The sequence below is a fragment of the Pongo pygmaeus genome, chromosome 3, assembly GCF_028885625.2.
Source record: "Pongo pygmaeus isolate AG05252 chromosome 3, NHGRI_mPonPyg2-v2.0_pri, whole genome shotgun sequence".
NCBI lineage: Eukaryota > Metazoa > Chordata > Mammalia > Primates > Hominidae > Pongo > Pongo pygmaeus.
In genome coordinates, this window is record NC_072376.2 from 151,127,661 (window position 1) to 151,154,166 (window position 26,506).

The window sequence follows — 26,506 nt, forward strand, 5'->3', positions numbered from 1 at the left end:
TCTAGATTCCTAGTATTATATGTGTGTTGTCAATCCAATTCAACAAACACACGCACATGCACATCCACAGGTACACACACATATATGTAGCATTCACATTTATCCGATTGGGTTTTAATCTTACACTAAAACAAAAAGATTATTGCATCAAACTAAAAGGAAATACTGATGGTAGGGGTGGTGATTTCTGATGTCTCTTACTTTACTTTTTTCTTGGCATCTTCAGAGAAACAGAAAATTATATCACCAGAAATGAAATGCCATTGTTAGACTGTGGAAATACTATTTTTAAAAAAGCCACATGTCCGTCTTCCAAATAAGCTATTAATAGGCAAGCAGTGCCCTCTAATGGACAGAATAAAACGTGCTGTTGATACTTGGACCAACATTTCAATCTTGCATGTCCCTTTAAAAACAACAGGTTTGGAGGCACTGTTTCTTTTCTTTTTAAAGTTATCCTTATCACATCCAATCTCAAAAACAGAAATGTGTTTCTGGAAATACATGAACTCACTCACCTGGAGACAGCAAACACACCACCATTCATGGAGCCAAAGCAGGAGAGGGCAACAAAGATCGGAACTGCTAATGAGAAATTTCCCAGTAGCCGCTCAGAAAAGGTCTAGTGAAAGAAAGAACGAAGCAAATTAATGCGTTGCCAGAAAGTGGAATAAAATGAAACAATTTAGACCAAACTTGCTCTATGACTTTCTATTAGCCTGGTGATACTTGTATGTTTTATAATTTCTCTCTTTGGTTAGGGTCAGACTAACTCCGTAGACAATAATCAAAAGCAAGGACCATGGCATTGCTTGTTGCAAAACTATAGTCAAAGGTCTAAACAAGCACCTTCTCTCTACTTTCAAAAAGCAATGATCCATTTATCGAATCTTTATCAACTATGGTGTGTATTGTCTCTGACTCTGACAAGTGATAAAAGCTCAAATCAGAAGTTCTAATGGAGATAGAAATCTTTCTGTATAATACGTTCTCTTTAGCCTAGAAAACCATATTTTATATTGAAATACGCTGAGAAGTATTACAGATATGTGTTTCATATGCCAATCCCATTCTTAGGAGGTAAATAAAATAATTGATGACTTAATAATTTATAGCATATACATGAGTAGCTCTGAAAATCTTTTTCCCAGAAAATCACACTAGCTAAATCTCTGTTTATAAAGTCCCTCCCTCCCCCTCATGTATCTGTCAATTTCTTTTGTGGTTTCCTATAAAAAGGCTAGAACACAAATATAAGTCCAATAAGCCACAGAAACTTAAAAGATAAACACAACTCCTAAAATGTTCTTTTATGCCATGATATGTGCAATATTGCTAATTTCCATGAAGGCTGTATTTTCCAAAAAAAGAAAATGTGTTGGATTCATTAGTTGTCCTTGATGCAGCTGGTGCTATGCAATTAGTGGGCCACATTATGCCCAAAGAATAAGTGCTGCCCTTTGTCTCAAAGGATGAGATGACTGACCTAACTTCAATAAGCTTTGTATATTTGATTGTCTGGTGGGACTTAGAACAGTGGTCAAAGTCTTTTTCAATATAGTGAACTCATACACAGGTTCAAATGAAATGAGATAATTTATTCCCTGTAGATGCTGCTGATATGAGGTAATACTAACCATTTTAAAAGGAACTGACATCAAGTAATGGGAACTTAACTTTTCACCATTCATTGTTAGGAGGTCAAGAGTGAATGGTCTCTTACTAGCTAAGTTTTATGCAAAATAAAATATGTATCACAGAATAACAGTCTTATAACATGATCTTTGGGGACAAAGATGGTCCTGGTGTCAAATAAATTTTGGAAAATCTATAAAATTATGTGTATCCACTTCTTAGGGAGTTAAAATGCACGTTGGTATCTTTAATATTCTGAGAAGTATTATAACAACATCTGTTTGTTATAATACTTCTCAGTATTATACAACAACTTTGAATAACCCAGTATTTCCTAAATTTATTAATATCCCAGGACTAGTATTCAAAAGGATATACTAGGAAAATCAAATTTTTATGGTCCACATCAAAATTCTTAAGTGACACTTGGGGAAAGGATTTTGAGTTCGCATATGAAAAGTTTACAAACAGGAAAGTGTACAGAATAAATTGTAATTTGCATACAAAAAAATGCATTTATTTAGATTCAATAACTGTCCGCCTATCTTTAAAGACGTGCTGGGAGAATAAGCTTTGACACATTTTCAAGCATGTATGTGTGAAACTGTTTTATAAGAAACTAGAAATAATGGGAAATCATATAGGAATTTAGATATATCAGTTAAATGGAATATGCTAAGGTATGCTCTAAATTTTTTAAATATTCATTATTATTCAGGTCAAGAAAAGATTACTGAATTTCAAAACACTTTCTGCTAGAGGGAACTACTATAAAATTGCATCAACTCATTAACCTAAATTCCAATTGGCATTTTCCCAACTTGGACTTACCACTGCCACTGCATTTGAAAGCAGCAGCTCCTCAGCATTAATGGTCGTAAAGTAGGCCACATTTGTCAGCACATAGCCAATGGTGACAATGGCCATGGATATACATATTGCAAGGGGAATGGTTCTGAAATGCACAAAGGAATCACTTATTCATTATCTTTTGTTAGTCATTCTCTGATACCAAAGAAAATAACAGGCTAATTCAAATGAAGAATATAATGGTATCTACAATAATTATAGGCTCTGTTGGGTATGTATAAACATTTCATCAGGGCAAAGAACCACATATTCCTTTGTAACTTAATAAGGTCCATGGGGGCAGATACTTCGTCTGTCTTGTCTATTGCTATACCCCAGAACATATGGATTTATGTCATTCATGCACTCCGTAAATGCTACTGCAGTGTTTCTCAAACTTAAGATGCATCAGAATCACCTGCAGGGCTTGTTAAAACACAGACTGCTGAGCTCCACCCCACAGTTTCCAATTCAGTAGGATTTGCATTCCTTATATGTTCCTAGGTGATTCTGAGGCTGCTGATCAGGCCACACTTTGAGAACCACTGTCCTGTAAACATTTCTAACACTAATTCACTGCCTTGACACCTTTCTAACACTAGTCCTTAAAAACATTTTTCACATTCAATGTTTTTTCCATCAATAGCTTTCATTCCCACCAAATAAACGCACACTTCTGGAAGTATGATAGTGGGATATATCTACCTTTCTAAATGTGGCCATAATTTTGTATATAACACAAGAAAGCACAGAAGTGTTCACAATAATGGCTTTGCACTGCCCTGCTGTGAGTTCAAAGGAAGCTCAAGATCGTGAGTATCTAATAATGCAACAGCGCAGATAATCCCATGAAATTAGAGGTGACATGCTGTGAAGTACAGACGACCGGACAGTGCTGACACTATGTGGCATCAAGAAGTACCCGACACAAATGCAATATTATGTCTTCATTTAATGCACTGGGAAAGCCAGGAAGTTACTGACCCTAATAATTTGATTCCATGTTACCAATACACATTACTTGCTTAACATAATCGCCTCTTCAGACTCTCTCCAGTTCAGGCAACTTAAACCTTCAACTGCCTGCACAAAGGCTGATCGTTTTTCAGCCATAGTGCTTATCAGCCCTCATGGAGCCTTCACCCTGCTGGGTGCCACTAATGAAGACCTCAATATAATTTCTTCCAAGATGAAAATGCAGTTCAGAATCAGGGGGGAAAAGGCACAGCCTGCCTCACTACCCAAGCTGGGTGTGTTTAGCACAGTAAGTCCCAGCACATTATACTGAACAGCAATATCCCCTGTTGGAAACATGCGCGCCTAGCCAGTCAGCAACTGTCATTCATTATGCTGCTTGGAGCCTGACACTTCCCCCAATTCCCAAAGCCTTCAGCCTTGATGAGGAAATACATTGACCTCTAAATCCTGACATCCTAATATGAAAGTAGCAGATGGTCCCCTTCCCCAGTGTGAAGAGGGTCCTGTGGAATTTTCTGTTAACACTATAACATGCACTGCTAGTTGTGATTGATAAATGCTAAATTTAAGTAAAGAAAATCACTGCGCCAATCAAATATAAAAGGATGAATGGCATAAAGCAAATTAAAGATGAATTCTGTTTCTCTGTAAGAAGGGCTATTGTAAATGCAAAAGGGTAAGAAGGAGAACATGAAGGTGTATACACAGCTTTTCAACCACTCAGTGTATTATTTTGACCTTGCATCCTTTCAGCTTTTATAACATCCCCATATGGGGAGTAAATTCTTTCTATGGAGGAGAGGGGAAGAGAGGAAAAGAAGAGAAAAAGACTCTCTGTTCCTTGCAAGCATATGATTAAGGTATATAAAGGTTCCATTAATAAAAAATGAAGTGACATTATTAATTGCAGTGAAGTAACCTGTCCAAAACAGAGAGTACTGTCACGTCACATGATGCTGCAAAATAGCAGAAAGAAATAAGTCTGAAATTTGGGACTGTGGCTCTCCCAGCATAGAATTTATCTTCCCAGTCCAGCTCCTCCAAGTCAGCCCCCTGCCTGTTTCCTGCCTAGACATTACAGTCTCTCTGAGGGCCGTTTCCTAAATTGATCTAAGCAGAAGGGATCCTAGAAAATCTAACCTTCTAGGTTGGTTTCCCTTCATTCTGTTTGTTAATAAAAAAAAACAACAGGAGCAGCTGCTAGCATTGGGCTGCTATGTGCCCAACATTTTATTAGGCACTTTACATATGTGTCTCCTTTTGTCCTTAGAAAATTCTGTGAGTTAGGAACATCAGCACATTTTATACATGAGAAAATAAAGTCTTCAAGTACTTAAATAACTATTTAAGGATACACAGTTGGTAAGTGGAAGCCCCAGAATTCAGGTGCATACACACCCTACCTTGAAATTCGGGCATTTGGACCACCAAAGTGTATTCACTTTCAAGCATGTGGGTCCCTCAATTCTATTACTTTTAAGGAAAATGATAGTTGTTTAATATAAAGTTTATTAGAGCTTTTATCAAACTAGTATTTCTCATGTATTCTTTGACACTACAGTTTTATCTATTATAAAGAACGGGACAAACATTTCATGACTTTTATCACTTTTCTGTGTAACATGAATTGTAAGGTCAAATGAATGTTTTCAAATAGTTTCACTGTTTAGGAAATAGAATTTTAAAATTATATATTATTTAAAAGAAAACAGAAGCTCACAATAAATTTCCCTAAAAAAACTTTTTTATAGAGAACGACAGAAGGCAAGCATGCCTCAGATAAGCAGAAACAGACTAACAATCTTACTATCAGCCAAATATACTATACAGATATTAGTGAGAAAAATAACAGCTTAAAATATAAACAAAAGAGAAAGAGTCTAATCTTGCTGCAATGCACAGCATATCCAGTAATTTCTCTATAATTTTTCTTTTTGAAAAAAATTTTCTTTTTTTTTTTTAAGATAGAGTCTCACTCTGTCGCCCAGACTTGAGTGCAGGGGCACAATCTCATCTCACTGCAACTGCTGCCTCCCAAGTTCAAGCAACTCTCCTGCCTCAGCCTTCCAGTAGCTGGGATTATAGGCACCCATCACTATATCCAGCTAATTTTTTCATCTTTATTAGAGACAGGGTTTCACCATGTTGGCCAGGCTGTTCTCAAACTCCTGACCTCAAGTGATCCTCCCGCCTCGGCCTCCCAAAGTGCTGGGATTACAGGTGTGAGCCATGACACCCAGCTGATAATTAGATGGAATTAAGCAATGGCAAGTTGGATGGGGTATGGCAAAATAGCCACTAGCTTCCATTCTTAGGTTCCATTTCACTTTAACAGAGGGAAGGGGGTGAGGAGGCTGTCTTGGCTGTTTTGGCATAAACAGCCATTATTGATAGAGGAGAGCAGTTGACTCCTTCAGAAGGACCTGGCCCTACACAGTTAACTCTAGGTTTCAAGTATCAAAGTGTAAAAGCCACTGGGTGAGCTGATAAAAGCTATTAGGCCATGCCAGAGCAATCTTTCTGGAGGCTTTAGATGCAGAGAGCAGATAGCATTGCTAGTAACCCAAGATTAAGGCAAATGGCACTTGATAATGAAGGGAATTAGAGGAAGGAACCGGTAGGCCACGGATATTTCAAAGCCTCTGTGTTCTTGTGAGGTATCCACCAATCCTAAATGCAACAAAAGCATTATTTTTAAGCTGAGTAAAAATGACTCACTCTTAACAAAATTAAGTTCTATTCTTTCTCAAATGTTAGTACATGTTTGTTATGACTAACAAAATACCATTTACAAGAGTTACTTAATCCTAACAGCTTTTTGTCATATATGCTCTTTTCAATTAACAGGCATTAAGTATGTGAGAGTTTGCTATTTTTATTAGTTGTAAATGGTCTTCAGTCAAAAAGGTCTTGGATAGTCTTCTTTTCTTATAGGCTTATTTTAAATTGGCACTTATAACCAGTCTATGTCACACATATTTGCTTTATTTGAAATTGTTAAATGGAAGTCTCCAAAACATGTGCTTAGAAGCATTTTTGTTCTGAGTGATAGGCTTCCCCAGAAATGAAAATGGCCCTATAATGATGGCAGGCGACTTATGTTTGTATAATCTACAAAGCACTGGCAAATACATCTTATTTTATCTTTAAATATATGCATGTCATTTTAAATCATTTGTGGAATGAGAAGGAGCATGTGCAAACATTATTTACAACAACCCATGGAAACAGGAAGTAATACCCACAATTTTTTAACAAGAAAAAAGTCTCAGAGAGGTTGAGTGACATAACCAAGGTCACAAAAGTAGTAAGTGGGAGGGCTGGAACAAGAACCCACATCTTCTGACCCTAAGTTCCACACACATGGTATATCTTGTCACAATGTCATGGCTGCTTTGTGCCTGCTTTAACTCTAGGTACAAGGCCCCAGGACCTTTACATGCTGACAAACATGTATTATATTTTATATAAATGAGGCAAATATTAGAAGACTAATTGTCATGGTGTGACACATTTGAAGCCAAGTATATTTTTCTTCACACCTAATGGTAGAAACAGTAGAAAAAACATTCACACCACAAATAAATTTGTAAATAATGCAGAATAAGGTGCGTTTTTTAAAGCATGCTTTGCAACTCTATCATGGAGCATCAGAAATGACTGTTGTTCCCATTGCATCATTTTTGCTAAAAGTGATCCTTGCTCTGAAAATGAAATGAGTAATGAGTAAACCTAGCTTGATTCTCCAGAGAAGTCAAGGAGACCTGAAGGTTAGAAGGATTTCTGACATTCAGCCCACATGAGTGGTCTGAATTACATGAGTAATTCTCTGATCACCTGAATTTAGGATATTTCAGATTATTTTATAACATGAATACAGTCTTCTGAGATTTGTGCAAGTCCAAATAGATCATATACACTCCCCTCTGCTGGACACATAGAATGGTGACTACAGAACTCATGGATCCTGGGGCATCTAAACTTGTCTTTGTGCTATGGGGCTGGGCATGAGGATAGGCAGTTCTGTCAAAACCTACATTTGTGTGTTCTGGAGAGAAATGGTTGATGCTTCACATTTCTATTTAAAAATTCTAAATATTTTAACATATGTACTTGGCATTCAGAAAAAAAGAAAGGAGGGAAAGAGAAAAAATTAAGAACAAAAAATGGCAAATACCTTAAAATGTAAGATTTAAAACAAAGGGAAACGGGACTATTTCTTTACATACAATTGAAATGGAGCTGTAATTTATCTCAACATAAAGTACTTATAATTATATTAAGTACCTTTTGATTCACAGCATTTATTTTTGAATCATACTTGTTTCACATTTTCTTTATAGTGACCCTGTAAAGACCTGGAAAGCTTTTCTGTAGGTCTGACCCAGAAATGACGCAAACATCTCTCACTTCTCTTTTCAACCCACCAATTTACTTTTTTGCAGAAGTACTCTATCTTATTACCACAGCTGTTCATTTTATTCTGCCCTTCAAACTTCAGTCATGTGTTGCAGACAGAAAAAGTAAATGAGTACATTTTAAAGAAAAGCTATCTGTATTTTTCATTCACATGAGTTTTCTTCCATACATTTTGACATACTTTCCCTGACTCTTGCTCACACTAAACTCTCCAGAGACCCCTTGACATGGAACTGTCCTATCTGCCTCTCTGATTTCTGACATTTCTAGCAGGGATTGAAGTACAAGTAAGCGTTCAAGAAAACAAATAGTTTTCCAGACATGAAAAAAAATGGACTACAGATGACTGAGAGCATCTGTAGAAGAACACACATTTCTTTGTGTGTTTTCAGTGATTTTGCCTCGTTGTCATTTAGTGCTATGGCGGTAACTCTAGTTTTCTACTGAGTGGGAATTTGGCTATTAAAAACATTATAAATGAAATGTATTTGAAGAGACATAGCACATAGTTGCAGGGAAGGCATAGGTGGTCACTGAAAAAAATATAGCAAGAGGAAGAAAACATTCAATAAGCCTATTTATGAACATTTTTTAAAGGTCTATGGTTCATGTTCATGCTTAATGATGATTCTGGGCCAAGGCTGAACAAAGTGATGGGCTGAGCATATTGTTACATAAATGTGCACAGTGATCTCACTGATTTCCAGCATCAAACACCTGCCCTCTGCTTCTTACTGAACCATGGCAAGGCTATGGGTGTTTTCACTGAGACATTTTAAATTTCAATACCACTGATGTCTAATCTAAATCTCACCATTCTCCATTGTCCACAGATGAAGAACTCCATAAAAGAAGAGAGGACAGAGAGACCTGTAGGGAGATGTAAGAAATGAACAGACAAAGATTAAAAGACTACAGGGCTAAAGGAAGCTCATGGAAAAATGTGCAGAGATGCATAAAGCAAGGAGAAAAGTGCAGCAAAGCCACATAGAAAAATGGCCAGAAGGGTCACTCTTAGCCACCACCACACAGAAAAAAGAACTAAAATGAAAACTCACAACTCAGAAATATGGAATAATAAGCAATCAGAAACATAAATATAAGCAGTTTTATCTATTCATTATTTTTGTTCTATTATTAGAATAAATTCATGACTAAATAAAATTATTCAGCAAATTGTAGCTTGAGAGTAAATTTTCATTTGCTTGCATTTCATACACACAAAAAATTTGCATTGTCTGCATCTCATTTTTTCTCATTTTCTAAAGACTTAGAGTGTGTCTTCCAGATATATTACAGTTATCCATATTTATCATGGATAAACACAAACATATTTGTAGGGAAGTTCTAGTGTACAAAAACAAAATTGGTTTTAAATAAAATACTAGCAATTAAAAAACTAAGAAGACAAAATATTTTAATAGTAATAAATTAAATTTTATACTGATGTTCAATTCTTGTATCTCTTATATTGTTTTTAATTTTTTTAAAAAACTTATTATTTTCCTCAGGATTTGGTCTACACAACACTAAGATAATGCAACATTTTGGTAAATGATTTTTATAATAGTGTTTCTAAGATTCAGATTTACAGCTCAGACAACCAACTACTCACCAAAAGTCTGTTTTCTCTTTCCAAAGTATAAGCTATTTATGAGTAGCAGCTACCAAAAGAGACACCACATTTCCCAGCCCCTTTTATCTAGGAGGGGAAAGTGACTCATTCTTGCAAACAGAATGTGAGTAGATGTGTCATTGAAGACCAAGGTGGTTAAGTGTGTCACCCTGTGACATTCTTTTCCTGAGTGAGCTAGTTGCAAAGGACCTATAGCATGACAAAGCTACATGATGAAAGGAATATGGGTCACAGAATAAACATGTGAAAGCCTACTGGTGGCCAGGGACACCAACAATGGAGTGTTATATAATTTTTAAAAATGAACTTTTGATTGTTTAAAGCCATTGAAATTTTGTGGGTTGTCTGTTGTAACAGCTAGCATTATTCTAACTAACAAAAGAATGAAGGACCTCATTATATCAAGACTTTTTTGTAGCTTTTAGTTAATTAGTCTATACAAGACTTAAAATGGGTCCTCATTAAATTTTATTTTATAGTATATTATTTGTTTTATAAGAGACAAGTATATGATATAAAATTATTAAAATGATGTCCTAAATTACAATATCAAATAAAAACTGATTTTCATCTTTAAAAGCGAGGAGAGAGAAAAATTATTATTCTTACTTCCCCAAAACAGAGGAAAGATAGACCCCATTGTTCGCTATTCTGAAATTTAAAAATCTCTTGCACTTCTGAAAATTGCCACCCATCCAACAAAGAACAAACTACAGTTGCCCCTTGTTTTGCCCAAGGACTCATAATAAGACAAGCAACGTTAAGAAAATATACTCTTGTGCTAAAAACAAGGCAACATAAAATAGATATATATGCTTTGGCATGGTAAATGGGAATGAGGTTCAAAATTCCCTTAGACAGTAAACACATGTCTTAGAAGGAACTGACAATACTTATACTATACACACACAACCAGGTCCCATCACATTTCTGCTGCACAATAAGAAATGAAACAAGTAAACATGGAGACATTCAATCCCACCAAACGAACTACTGCTTCTACCACCCAAAATTGCCTCCAACATTTCTGACCAACAAAGGCAAGTGCAACTAATATTGATCATTTCACTTTGATATCTGGTGATCAACTAAACAACTGGCTTTCAAGTAGGGTGCTCTGGGAATTAGAATATAAGATAAGCAATAGGATTATAGACTATCCTGTTCTCACTCATTTCAACCAGAAATGACCAGTTTTCAACATAAAACTCTTACTAGTTTTACGTATTGACATTCTATCAAAGAAAGATGTGTTCCAGTAGTTGAGGTAGGTTTTAAAATCACTGTTCTAGATGCTCTAAGTCATGTCTTTACATCACTTTGTGGACCCAATGCTGGCTTCCTATAGTTTAAAATATACAGGAATTGGGCTTGGCGTGGTGGTTCATACCTGTAATCCCGGCACTTTGGGAGGCTGAGGCGGGTGGATCACCTGAGGTCAGGAGTTCGAGACCAGCTTGGCCAACATGGTGAAATCCCATCTCTACTAAAAATAGAAAAATTAGCCAGGCATGGTGGCGGGCACCTGTAATTCCAGCTACTTCAGAAGCTGAGGCAGGAGAATCGCTTGAACCCGGGAGGCAGAGGTTGCAGTGAGCCAAGACTGTGCCACTGCACTCCAGCCTGGGCAACAAGAGTGAGACTTCATCTTAAATAAATAAATAGAATATAGATGAGTTGGTTTTATAAAATGCCTAAATATGAATGATTATATAGGTATGTATGTACATATTTGACCCTAAAATTGAAACTAATTTTTCACTGCAATAAATCTCTATTCATACTCTTAGGGTAATTAAGGGAAACATAACCTTAGCAAATGAAGCTAATGTTAGTAGGAAAAGTATAAAGTTGATAGGGAAGCCAATAGAAATGGCCTGGCTTTAGTTAAAGTGGTAAATCCACATGCCAAGGCCACAGAGGACATGACATAGCAGCTGAATGGAGCAGAGGGAAAGGTGGGAAAGAGAAAAAAACAGAGTTGATGGGCTAAGCACCCTGCCAGTTCAGAGAGATAATATGTCACTGTCAAGAAAGTGGTGATGAAGACTCCTGGTTGGAACAGTTGACAGCTTCCTGAAAAGGTCACAAAGGCTCTCAGAATGGCAGAACCTCCTGTAAGCCCTCCCTCTCCTCTCCTCAGGCTGTCCATTTATAAAGATTCATATTCCCCGCAGAAATGGAAATGTTGTGATCTTTTATCTTTCAGCTCAAATGTTACAATTTTTGAAAAATAAGCTTTTGTGCATTCATTTTATATTTACTAATGCCTTTTCTTAGACTACAAAGATTCATGTCCCTCTCTTTAGGAACATTTTTCTCAAGTCAAGTGCCGCTATCTAATGGCTCAGGGACTCTCTGCCCAAGGGAAACAAAAGTGGTTCATACAATTGTCCATCTCCTAATTTCTCTTTGCTTCCATCATTTCCCTCAGCTTTATACTCTAAACTCCTACAACCAAGAAAAATGTCTATATATACCATCCGAAATGTAAATTGTCTTTTGGTGACATCTTTTCTCTGGAGTTCTGTCTCTGATATTTGTATTCACTTGATTTCACAGAATTATGGAAAAGTCTGAGTCTAGTCACTATCACTAGCAGATATCACTATCACTATCACTAGTTCCCATCACTAGCAGAAACACAGATCACCAAATCTCTCTGGACTTACACTTCCCCATGAGTTGACAAGGGTGTTGAATTAATGAAATCTAAAGTTTGTTTTCTTGAAAGTTCATTATTTAATAATTTTAGCACATAAAGCTAATCCGTAAAGATTGTTTAATAGAATTCTTTGAAAACTCAGTTAAGCCCACTTGCTCAAGTAACAGAGCATCCTAAGGAAGTTTCTGCATTTGTTTTGCTCTGTCATTCACAGGAGAGAATAGGATGCCAACTTTACAATCTCTTCTCCTGTCATCTGAAGATGTGATTCTGTCCTCAAGCAGCAGCACAGCACATCAAAGTACCTTCCATCACTATAACTTCAAAGTGTCAGCCTGGCTGAAAAATAATGATCATTACAGAAGATCATTTAAAGGATAAGTGATCTGTTCACTCTTCTGCATTCTAAAAAGGCTGTCTGTGGGATCAGGTCAGACCTCTGGAAGGTCACATACATTGACTGTATTATCTCACGTAATGTCTTCGTAAGTCACTGTATCTTACAACCTTAGCTTTTATCAAAACCTTATTGCAAGAAATGTTTTTAAAACCATCTGAATTTCAGGAGGATATTTCCCATTGCATTTATTAACATTCTTTATATCGAGTTCATTCATTTAATCAATGTTTGTTAAATATCTTCTATATGCTAGACATTATAATAAGCAAAGGGATAAAGACATCAGCTACACACAAAAATTCATCCTCTCATGGAATCTAAAATTCAAACAGGACAAGACATGGAGGACCCTCTCCCTGGCGTGCTGCTCCCCCTAGATCTTCACATGGTTGCCCTATTTTTCTCAGATCAAAGTCTCCCTCCTCAGAGGAACCTTACCTCCTTCTTCTAAGTTGGTCTCCCACCCCGGGACGCTCCATTACCTACTGCTTTTAATATGAGGATAAACTAAAACATCTTCTGACTCCTTATAGTCTCTTCAAATATCTTTATTTATGTATTCATACTCACCAATTCCATAAAAATATTAAGACTATTCAATGAGCATTATTAAGGGCCCTTGAAGTGTTTCCTCTAAATCTCTAGTGCAAACATTTTTGAGAAGGGTTGTCAGGACTGTTTGTCATCCTCAAGGATAACTCTGCTTTTTATGTGGCTTGTAACCACATGCAGAAAGGGTTTCTGGCTTCTTTGGCCTCTTTTGTTGTTGTTTTATTTATTTTTTATTATTTTTATTTTTGGCAAAGACTTAAAGAAGACTTAAAAAAATGGAAGCAGTGAAGAGAAAGGGGAAGATAGGAAGAAAGTTAAGAGGCAGCTTAACAGAGAAAGGAAATGTTTATTCCACCAAATCCTCATGTGAATTCTAAATTATTAAGTCTCTGAGAACACCTGATTTATGAACAGGATAACACTGCCCCTAGCCAAAATTATTTGTAATAAAAAGCAGGAAATCTCCTGAAGTTCATCTCAGATTTAATATCAAACACAGCAGCCACACATGAACATTTCTCCATAAAACACGAAAACAGCATGGTGTGATCAGCCAGCAGCCACCAGTGGGGAGTTGGGTACAAACAAACAGGGTGTGAGTGCCATGGAAAGGACCAGGCCTCACTAATCTAGAGAAACCAGTCAATGAAAAATAGGCACAGACTGAAATGATGTCAACACTCGGAAGGGAAAGGAGCACAAGGAAGACTCACTTCTAAATATACAACGGCCAGCTCACATTCCTTGTCAAAATACTGAGCTCCCTCCGTGACTACTGAAGTTGAAAGAGCAACACAATTGTGTTTTGTGTATGCATATTTAGAATATACCAAGTGAGGATGAAGCACCATGGGGAAAAAAAGACTTGTTATGAAATAGGCTTACATTGATATTGCCTTTTTTAAATTTAATTTAATTTTATTTTTATTATTTTATTTTATTATTATTTTTTAGACAGAGCCTCGCTCTTGTCATCTGGGCGGGAGTGCAATGGCACAATCTCGGCTCACTGCAACCTTCACCTCCTGGGTTCAAGCGATTCTTCTGCCTCAGCCTCCCGAGTAGCTGGGATTACAGGCAACTGCCACCACACTCAGCTAATTTTTGTATTTTTAGTAGAGACAGGGTTTCACCATGTTGGCCAGGTTGGTCTCAAACTCTTGACCTCTGGTGATCCGCCCACCTTGGCCTCCCAAAGTGCTGGAATTACAGGCGTGAGCCACCATGCCTGGCAATATTGCCATTTTGTAAGAAAAGTAGCAAAGCTCTAATAAGAATTTCATTAAAATTTGATTCAAATATTTTTCTACAGATACTTGGTTCTAAAAGAAGAAAGATGTCAAGAATGAAAAGGTATCTTATTATTTCTAGTGTAGACTTCTTAGGTAATGTGTTCATTACCATTTTTATAACATATGTAGTGAAGTATTCTTTCTCAGGATTATATATCCAACTATTTGAATACATATATAATAATTAAATTTATTCATGTTAAATCTAAGGCAATTTAAATAATTATCAGAATCATAAATATTTTTTGCATGTTTTCATTAATACTTCCATTAACATTTTGGCATTTGCTATGTTGTTAAGAAGTATTCTGAAAAGTAGAAAATCATATTAAAAAGTTGCTGTATTAATAGGATTTAGGGCGTAAAAAGAACAAAAGACAGAAAGAGGAAGATTAATGTCATTGGTAGGTACTTGGGAAGTTACTTTAATTAGTTAACATTTTTTAAATCTGAAAGAAGAAAAATAAGACAAGTTAATAAACCATAGTACACAGAAAAATAAATTTTTGGACTATAAAAGACTCAGCCATATACATGGACTATATCTTTATATAGAGCAGATTTAATTATGAGAGATAACACTACCAAGATAATTTGAAACACCATGAGCTTTAAATTTAAAAGCACTATACAGATTCTCTTCATCCACGTGAACAGCTAAGAGTAAAAACTATCTCTATGCAAATATAAGTTATATTCAATGTCGACTTATTCAGAGAAAAATAATAATAATTGAGGCTACCTTTCCCTTCAGATTAAAAAAGAGTATTACAAACTTTTAATAAAATTATATAGTAATTGGTTGATATATCTATAAAAAGGCAAGCGGAATAGATTGCCTTGAAATACAACTTAGTATATAACATAAAAATATATTAATATAATATAATGACAAGTATCAATGTAATATATTGTAAGTATCATAAATATAATATAATAAATAAAAAGTATCATCAATATAATATAATGTAAGTATCATAAACTAAGGAGTAATAGGACTATTTGCTAATATTGGGATATTGAGAAAATTGGGGGAAAGTCAAGAGCCTATATTATATCAGGTTTAAAAAAAAGATCCATTCCAGATAAGGTAAAGAGTGGGCTGTAAAAAAGAAACCAGGAAAAACAAACAAACAGAAAATATAGGTGAGATGAAAATGATCTAGGGACATAAAGATTTGTGGATCATAATAGCAATACAGAAATAAAAAATGATTATTATATCTAACTACAAATTATAGAAACAAAACCACAAGTTTTGTAAGCTGGGATCATAAAGAAAATTGAGTAATGTGAAAAACTGGGACAAACTTTTTACAAATAATATAATAGATAAAGAATCAATAGCCATAACATATAAAGAATTCTGATGAATCACCAATATTCATGCTCCAAAATGGTAACCACATGTAGCTGCTAAAAATGCTGGAACTATTGAGCCTCACTGGTGATCAAATGAATGTATTTTCAAACCATGAGGTGTAATTTTTGCCTTTCAATTAACCAGGATTTTTAAAAATAACGACACCCAACACTGTAAGTATTCTTAGCTATTGCTATTGGGAGAGGAAATTAATATACCCACTTTGGAAAGCAACTTGGTAATAGAAAAACTGTTTTAAAGTTTGTTGCCTTTGACACAGCAACTCTCTTCTAGCAATCTATTCTAAGAGAATAATTGGATATGTAAGGATTTATATATGAAATATATAATCCAGAATTATTATTATTTTTGCACCAACCTAATACATTAAGAAACATTAGGAATGTTTGCAATGTCCAACAAGAAAATGAGCACAAGAATACTGGCACATCCCCGCAAAGAAATATCATACTAGCATTAAAAATGTTCTTAACTAAGATCTAGGTGATATAGGAAAATATAATAAAATGACATGAAATGAAGACGGTGAGACAGATCTATAGCACATAAGTAGAAAGAGCTGGAGTTGAGCTTGAGATGCAGCAAATCTAAATGGCAGGGCACACTTGAAAGAACCTTCCAGCTGTCAGGGATACAGCAGTAATGATACAGACAAAGCCCTGGCCTTGGGAATCAGACAATAAACAAACAAGTAAATACATTATATAACACCAAAGTTAGGAAGAAAAATATACATTTACATTTATCTCAAGCAACATAATGCACTACATATATGCACACGCACACACAAATGGTGGGGGAAAACGAAATATCAAAATAATAACAGTGAGTACTTTTATTTGATGTGATTAAGATATTACAGGTGATTTTTAATTTCATCATAATTTTTTGGCATTTTAAATTTGTTTATCTATTATTATTAAAAGAAAGGAGGAAATGCTACATACTGTTACTGAAAATACTTACCACAATCATAAAGTTTTACTTTGACTTCCAATAAGGTACAGAATACATATAAATTTTCCTTTCTTCATTTGACTAAATGGATCATCGACCACAACTACTGGGTAGAGATTTGTGTTCCCGTCATGCAAAAATAGAATAAACAATATGTGTCCATTTTGAGAAATACTGGAACAGGATAATCAGGATATCCTGTGTTTCTAAGTGTGCATAGATCAGAGGCAGGGAGTGGAGGAGGCAGGGTTAAGCAGGGAGGGAATTCCACCCAGGTATTGCTATAGAAATGGCAACAATAGAGCAGAACTAGCACTGTCTTTTAGAGAACAGGAAATACCTGCTCTGCCTAGTCACAGACTTGCATCATAAACTCAATGGTTTGAAAAGCACCTATGTATTCAAACTGAAGCTTTCTCCCTTGCTGCAGTTCAGAGTCCACGTTGTGACTTGGCATAAAGACAAACAATTCCGCGGCTCAGAGAAAGACATCATTGAGTTCAATTTCTAGTGGCTTTCCCCCAACATTTGCCACTTGATCACTTCTCCTTGGCAAGAGGACACTGCACTATGAGGATTAAATAGCTAAACACTTACATACATTTAAAACACATTTAACCTTTTTCCACAAGACCCAGAGCAGCTAGAGAATAGTACCTTAAAATCATGACCTCTACTTGCTGTCTATCTCCCTCATTTCTTTTTGTCATTTTCTGGCTGAAAACAAAGTTAATCTTGTTTTCTATTTCAAATTCTCTTTTACTTGCCTCAGGCCAGAATATAGAAAGTGAGACTTTGTTTGACAATATCAATAACAGAAAAATTAAATATTGCCTCCACAAATGAGATTTAACCTATTTTAAGAGCCAGTGTATCTGTAAAGATGTTAAAGACAATAAAAAGCAGCTATTTCCTTATAATATTCTAACATTTCAGCATTTCCTAATCATAAACTTTCTATTTTAATCTTCTAACCAAATGACCTTCAGTAAACGACCTGAAATGGATTAACTTACTTCAACCAGCCTAGCACCCTCTTTCATTATCTATTTGACTAACAGCTTTAGAAAGTCGAACGCAGGCAAATTTTAATGCTCTTACACATTTTTAAAAGCAGTTTTGTTCTATTCTCAAATGACATAGAGGTCACTTCTAATGATTACATTTCCCTCAGCTAATTTCAAGGCTAAAATCTTGCCATAGCCATCTTTCTTAGATTTCTATTCAACAACACTAAGCATTTGGAAAGATTACTAGAAAAGGATCAGGATTTTAACTTATAAATATAGACAAATTAATCCATCTCTGTGGCTTCTATTTCATTAGCTTCACAATAAAAGGGTTGTGAATTTTGATGGTTCCTCTCCTTCTAACTCTAACATCACAGGCTTTGATAATTTATTTTCTCAAGGTCAAATTAATTGTGGTTTTAATTATGACAATGAGTCCAATACACTAAGCCAAGTCAATGTGTGAATAGAAGAAGGTAACCAAGTAGAGAACTATTTGTACACACAGGTAATATGATAATTGAAACCATTTTGAAATTTAGAGACATTACTACAATAAATCCTTTGCTATCTATCTCTTAGAGAACAGCCATGACCATAGAATATCAGGGAGGAAGAAGAAATAGCATCATGAAAAGCCAATAGAAGAGATTCTTCGGAAGAGGTGGGACTTGGGATGCCAAGAAAAGCATTGTGCGAGGGGCAGTCTCCCAGGACCTAGAAATGACTTTGCTCATAAAATCATACATTCTATTCTTCAATATCTCATTTTGTGTTATATGGCTATGTATTATAAGCTCTAGTTTTTACATATTATGGCCTATTTTAGTGCTATGCCATGAACTTGATATCATGAACTATTTTTCATACAGTATTGTACAGCTTGATATATAAAACAGTGGCCTTTGTATTTGATCACTGCATTCTCAATAATATGTATCAGTACGGGTTATTGTTTAAGCTTTTGTCACAGAAAGATGTACTTCTTCCACTTCTATAATTTTAAGAGAAAGCATATAAGAAAGGGAAAGAAAGATAATATGGTACAGCACTAAATAGCCAGGAAAACCATGTGATTTAAAAAACTATGAGCCTGTCTCCTTAGAAAACCAATTATAAAAATATTATATGTTCTTGAAAAACAACCTCCAGCTTTGGAGATTAGAAATGCTTCAACTCTGAGACTGAGATAATTGTCATTTCCCATGGCTGGGTGTTTCAAGTAAGAGTGTCTTTTCCCTCGTGAGAATGGGTTTTGTCAAAGCCAACAGTCAAGCAGTACAGAAGAAAAGAAACAGCTTCCCCATGTCCACAAATCCTGATCTGATAGTCCCTATGGGTGACAAATGAACTAATGACATGATGTTTAATACCAATAAAAAGCAAACCATCTACCATTAAATAAGTATCTACTATGAGCAAAGCATTGTCAGACACAGCCATAAATTATATCTAATTCTCACAATGATCTTAAGGTAAGCATTAGAATACCCACTTAGTTGGGAAAAGGAATGAATTAATGCAGACTTTTGAAAGTCATGTCAAGGATTGCTCCCTCTCTTTATGTACGTAGCATATTAGAAATATATAAATGCAATCCTAACTAAATAATGGGGAATGTCTAATACTGAAATGTAGCAGACCCATCAGAAAAGATTCCTCTCATATAATTGCATCTATGGATACTTATGGGCAATCCCATATGTCTATGCTCTTGAGAAAAATAATGAATCACATAATAAGAGACTAATATAAACCTTCTGGACCACGGAGGCTACAGACCATTTTATATCTTCTGTGGGCATATATAGTAAAAATAGTAAATAGGATTAGGGATTCGTCATTATACCACATTAATGGTGCCCTCAACGAGCATTTTTAAAATCTTTATTTTTCCTGGTACCCTCCATATATCACAAGACACTCTACTTCAGGTGATCCCTTAAGTAGAATTCAATTCTATAGGTTGGATATGATCCTAGATCTTTAGATCTAATAACTAAGTTTCCATTTTGAAGGGGTGCCAGTTTGGACTCATTTCCTCCATTTACCCATTCAAACTTCTTAACATTTTCTGAGATAACTGAGGAAACTTTGGTCCTGCCTAATCTCCTAACCATCATGGGATCTGGAAAATGGCCATAGCATCCCTTTCTCTTGATTCATGTTCTTGACACTTTATCTTAAGTGTCCCTAAGACAGATATTCTGTTTACATTTCCACCCTTCAGCCATGCTCCCATAGTGATATACTCTCCTTGTCAAACTAGGTACTCGTGTGTCATCGACAAGAATCATAGAACATGCTAGAGTTGAAGGGAGACTCAGAATTTGCCACTCTACCATTTCTTTTTTGCAGCCAATAACCCAGAGGCTCAGAGAGGACAAAAGATGTAGCTAAGGACATAAAATCAAATATTTACAAAACAAGAGCTAAAACTGTAGGCACCTGACTCCAAGTGCAGAGCTACCTTCACAACACCAGTGTGATGCTAATTGTGCCTGGAAGTGCCAGTTGTCCCCAGGCTGACTCATATCGTGCACTGGCATTGCTATTTTACTCTCTTCCTTATACCTGCCCTTCACTTAGAATACAAAATGAGTAAAATCAAATCTTTAATACACCTTATTTAAAATATTTAGAAACTCTGACCTAAGATTTCTATTTGACCTTACCATACTTATAAGAAAAAGGAAAATCTAACTAAGGATTTCCTTTACCTTACAAGTACGTGAAACCTTCTTCCCTCCCCACCCCAATAAAATAGGTCTGTGGTGTAAGATGTGCTTCCCTACATTTGTTCCCATATATTCAGTAATCTAAAAAGATAACTATAATATTTTTGAACTAGAAACACATTTAGGCAATAGTGCGTCATTTTTTCAACCTGAATATCCCCTAAATTGTGGCTAAACAATAATCCTTTTTATCTCTATTTTGAGAATTCCAATGCCTAACCAAATTCTCATTTCAATGCTTTTGAAATATAAATTTAATTTTAAAATGAACTATATTCTCATTTAATTAAATCCCATTTGTTCTTCCATTGTCAGGGAAAATAAATGATAGTATCTTTTTCATTAAAAAAAGATAGCTCTATATTTTTGCATAGTATGTAAACACTATGCTGATGCATCCTTTTTCTCTAAGCAGTTTAATCCATATCTTTGGACTTGGACAGTGTGGAGATTATGGTGCTGTTTGCCATAATTTCTGCCACATAATTTATCATATTGTCTGACTTTAGCAATGATGCAGGTGTATGAGGCAATTAACAGAGTTACTTGCTTTTATTAAAAACAAACATGCAAAATAAAACTAAAACATATCTTCACAGACTATAACTTTTTAAAAACTGCATATGTGTCACAAGAGGAAAATCCACTAAAATTGTGATAAAGTTAATTGTCTCTAAGCACTGCTTCCCACACATTCAAAACTTGCAACAGTTTTCCCACCCTCCATCCCACCATTGGCTACTGGATAAGATGCAAAATTCTTATAGTAGAGGCTAAAAGTTGCTGTATCCCCTTATCCACATCCTACTACTATCTTGATTTTGACTCCTCTTCACAATCCTTTCCTTTAGTCAAAACAGTCTACATACTATTCCGTAAAACCAAGAATTCTTCTATGGCTGTATGTATGCTCACCCGCTGCCTGAGACATCTTCACTTCTCTGTTCTACTCTTCTAGGTTCTACTCTTCCTCCAACTTTCTCTTCCATAGCAAAATTACTTCCTTAGCCATTCACCTTGTACCCTCATGGATCAGATTTGTTTTCCCAAAAACCAGCTGTCATGTTAGAAAGAGCATCAGCTCTAGAACCAGGCAAACGTAGATTGCAATTCTGGTCTTCTCGTTGGCTAACTACATGGGCATGAGAAATTACTTCACTACTCTGACCTTCAGCTTTCTATGCCACAGAATGAAGATAATATACATCATGTTATTAAAAGTAATCTGAGGTGCTACTTTTATGCTGCAATCAATCTACTTGTCAGAAAGCAGATACTGTTTGTATTTTTAATAATGGGCTTATATTTTTAAATTAAGCAAAAATTCATAAAAATTATCTGGAAGTGAACTTGTATTCTTCTGTTTTGTATCAACAGAATAGCTCCTTTTCTAGAAAAAGTAAAAATAAAATATTAAAATACATGATGCCAGCCACTCAGATCAAGATCTTGTTTGTCAGATTTCATAAAGGAGTTTCTTGGTAAGATAGTAAACCTAAAAATAGGTGACTTCAGTAGAAACACAAACAGTCCATCCATTATATCAGCACAACCAGGCAACAGTGACAATGACAATAGGGGTGTGAGCATACAAATATTTGCTTAAGAAGAAAAAAAAATCTGCCAGGAAGTCATTCTGATTACGATGTGTGAGCATATTGTCACCTGAGGGAGGTTAGTAGACTATAAAATAAATAGCGATTCTCATCATCTTCTGAACCTTTTAACTACTAATAATTGGGCATTTTGCTGATGATGCAGAACAACTTTTCAAGCTGATTAATAGGTCATGTATGTGAAAAGGCACTCCCCATTCATAAAACAATTATGCTAATCCTCTAATTTTTTCAAAGATTATAAAATATTCTAATCTTTGAAGAATATAGGTTTTGGTTGCAGATGGTGTTTGTATATTACTTGCAGAGCTCATTAACATTTTTGAATTTCACATATTTTATCCTCACAACCCCATGAGAACTATAATATAGGGATTATCATTTTCCATTTAAAACTGGTAAACAAAGATTCGGAAGCAATTTAGAAGTCTGTCCAAGGTCAAACAGCTAGTTAAAAAGAGACAGGATTAGAATTTGATTTCCTGAACTAGTGCTATTTTCAAAGACTCAGCAAGTAGATGTTTTTACAGTTCATAGAAGTAAAGAAAATATTTTTTTCACTGGAAAGTCTCAACTTCATTTGGTTCATTTTAGATGTTTACATTGGTAATACAGTTTTAGCTTGTGCCTATCCAAATTCAAAAGTTGCTCATTTTCCTGAGTAGATCAATAATCTAAGTCAGTGTTTGAATGTGACTAGAATAAAGTTATCAAAATGATTTCAGTGCATGGTGTGTGTAAACATAATAACCTGAACGCATCTTGTCTCTACCCTTAGTGAACTACATGTGACATTATTCTATTTCAGTGAGAATCTTAAACAACATTGCATCTGCATGAGTGCCCAGAGAGCAGCAGGCCTTGGACTAGATTTTAGTTGTCTAAGAAGTTTTTCACCAAGTATGACACAGAATGTAAGCTTTACTTGTGAACCTCATTTTGGTCACAATCACCTAACTTTCAAATCCAGACATAAAGAAAAGAACAAAGGTAGCTTCTGTGCATAAATAAGAATATGGATGAGGGGGGGCTATGTAAGTGTGGACTCAAAAGCTGGAGACAATATAATGGCTGACTTAATGCTTCTGATTATGGAAGGTATTTCTTTTCAGATAACAGGGTTCTAACTCTGGAATCTCTGGTGTATTTTATTTAACTCTCATTTTGGTTGTATCTATTGCAGTCAAAATATTTGACCCATCGTTTATGCCAGCTAACCAAAAATTTATCTAGGCTTGAAATAGTCATAGCAATTAGCAGGTTGCTAACTAGCATAAGGAAGTAAAAAAGGCTGATAGCCCAGTTCAAGGAAGTTATATTAATAGTTAGTTTCTCAATTTATCATACATGAATTATTGCTGTGTAAAGGTATTATAGAGAAGATCTCTGCATCTGGTTAAAAAGGATTAGATGGTCTTCAATTTCCCCTCTAATTTTGAAATTCTGTGATTCTATCGTTCTACTCATCGTACCACTTGTATTCTCTCTCACTCTCTCTCTCTCTCTCTCTCCCTCCCTCCTTCCCTCCCTCTCTCTCAGCTAGTTAAAGGGAACAAAAACATAGGATAAAATTAAACCAGCCACTGTTGTTGCTCCTAAAACAAGAGTTTATTGTTCTAGCCTCAAAATATAAAACTCGATGAGATTAAAATTAGAACTTTGAAACAACTATTATGAAAGAAAGTAAAGCATTGCCCTTCAAATTTTGCCTCATAGTGGAATTGGGATCCTTACAATTAAAAAAAAGAAAGAAAAGCTAAATGGCTCCCACAAAGCACTTGAAGGATTAATATCTGTCTTCTTTGATTACCCCATGATAAAATATTATAATATAATCCTATAATTTCTGCACCACTTATTTGACACTTCAGCCTTATATGAACAAACTGTCTTTGGGCAAAATGTATTTTTTATGCACATGTGATGCTGAGAAATGCACGAATTTTGATCCCAAGGTACATCAACCACATGTTCTATTAGTGAGAAATTTTTAGAGTGAACAAAAGCAAGGAAGAGCAATTTGGTGACCTTGTTCTTTGAACACAGAATCATCTCTTCTCTGTGACATCTGGCCAAATACCAATCTTTTGTCTGCCTCAGTGGCTCAACTAGCACAATTCTATTTCTACTGTGAAACATATTTAAAAATGGATTCACCAAGCTTTATGTATATTTTCTAAAGAAAAGCAAAAAAAAAAAAAAAAACCCAGAAGGATTCTAATTTAGGTATCAATTATTTCAACAATTGAAGAAAAGCAGTGTCACATTTTAAGATAATTCGAATGATGTCATATTGTCATTAGTAAAGAGATGCCTCATTTTGCCACAGGGAATACCTTTATAAACTTGTAAATAAATTAATACATATCTTAAAAACATTTAACTTGAGTACTTGTAGTAGAAACTTTGGAAATATTCTTTAAAATAATATTTAATGTTGTCTAAGAATGTAGATAACATTGACTTGTAATAAAAAGATTACAAAATACAATATTGCTGTAATCTGCACATATACAGTTACAATATTATATGTTGTTTTCTAGCAACTATTAAGTTAGAAAACTAAATGCATATAAAGAAGAATATTTGTCTCTCATGGAAAGATGCATTCTTGGCTAGGTGTGGTGGCTCATGCCTGTAATCCCAGCACTTTGGGAGGCTGAGGCAGGTGGATCACTTGAGATCAGGAGTTCAAGAACAGCCTGATCAACACAGTGAAACCCCACTTCTACTAAAAATACAAAAATTAGCTGGGCATAGTGGCGCATGCCTGTAATTCCAGCTACTTGGGAGGCTGAGGCATGAGAATCGCTTGAACCTGGGAGGCGGAGGTTGCAGTGAGCCAAGATCACATCACTGCACTCCAGCCTGGGCAGCAGAGTAAGTGAGACTCTCTCAAAAAATAAAAAGAGAAAGAAAGCAAGCTGCATTCCTAAGTTGTCAAAATGCAAGATAAAAGGCTTCAATTAACCTTTAGTCTTTAGTCATGCAACTTTGCTACAACACATTTGGGCAAGATATTTTGCCTATTTTGTTTTCTTATGTTTTTTACTCAGGTAACAGTTATAAAACTGTCCTACAAGCAATAGGCCTTATAAAACAGTATCATAAATAATTACACAGTCAATAAGGAATTAATACAGATACACTAAGAATTTAAGATGGCAGCATCTGAACTGAATGCAAATAACATGATTGAGGACCATTTGTAGACCAATCTGGTTGATCACACTGCCTTAAAGGTCTTTGGGCATTTTTCCCAAACCAAGTTTCACTTCTTCGAAGTTTTCATTGATACAAGGTGTGATGACTTTGAGGCATCAATTAATATAAATTGGAAGTAGGCAAAGTATTAATTAAACATGACACTCTGATTATTTAAACCTTCTATTAAAGTTGATTATTCAGAGCGTGTTGATAGCCTGTTTTTCAAAAATGACTGATGATATCAAGGTTTACTGACTTCCTCTAAGTCTGCTATTTCCAGCTCTTCAAAACAGAAGGAATAAATGAAGTGAGAAGAACACTGGAACAAGACTAATAGACAAACTGGCTAATCTCAGATCCCCAAGGTCAAAGAAAAGCAATTCGTTTCTTGGCTTTCATCAACACAAGATATGATTTATCAATCTAAGAGCAGGATTACAAACATTATACATCTCAATGATATGTTCTCTGCACTGTGTAACTTTTTGAACAATGATAGATTGCATAGTCACCACAAAAGTCATATCATAAGGCAAAATTCATTACACTTGCGCAAGCACTATGATTTTTTAAAACAAATGTACACAGTAGCAATTATTATTGCTATATATATATATGCCATTTTGGGGGGGGGGGAAGCCTTTTAAAATTCAGTTATTCCTTGGGATTCTATCATCTTCATGGTCCAAACTTTGGACATTCATGTCCCTCAAAATACAATCCTTACTCTAATATATTAATTTGTGGAGTCAGCCATCATGTTATAGATAATCGGTAAAGGCAATACTCTTATGTTATTACAAAAGTTCAACAGCAATTGTTGTATTTGAAAGATTGCTACTTCCATAAATTCAAAGCTATTCTTGGAGAAGAAAACATTGTAAGAAAGATCATGGCAAAATTTCTTAACACTATAAATGTAATTACACAAACAGGAATTTTGCCCACCTTTGTCTCTCATTCGATACAACGCTTAAGGAACTGTCCTATACCACCTACTTATAATAGCAGCTCAAAAGTTATTTCATGAAGTAATGGTAGATAATTTGAAAGATGTCTCAAAATGAAATTACACCTAAAGTGTAGTCAATTGAGATCATGGAAACTTACTCTGCATTCTATATATTTTAATACACATTGGTATTTTCACTAATCTAAATTAATTATC

The 26,506-nt window shown here is 35.2% G+C and overlaps 1 protein-coding gene across 1 annotated transcript in view; it reads right to left on the reverse strand.

Annotated features, from left to right (window-relative positions):
- SLC7A11 (solute carrier family 7 member 11) overlaps positions 1 to 26,506 on the reverse strand; it is a 78,426-nt gene that overhangs the window by 18,640 nt on the left and 33,280 nt on the right. Inside the window, exons 7-8 of the mRNA XM_054484380.2 lie at positions 2,467 to 2,590; positions 519 to 622 (exon numbers count right to left, since the gene is read on the reverse strand). Coding sequence (XP_054340355.1) covers positions 519 to 622; positions 2,467 to 2,590 — 228 coding nt within the window. The remainder of the gene's footprint in view (positions 1 to 518; positions 623 to 2,466; positions 2,591 to 26,506) is intronic.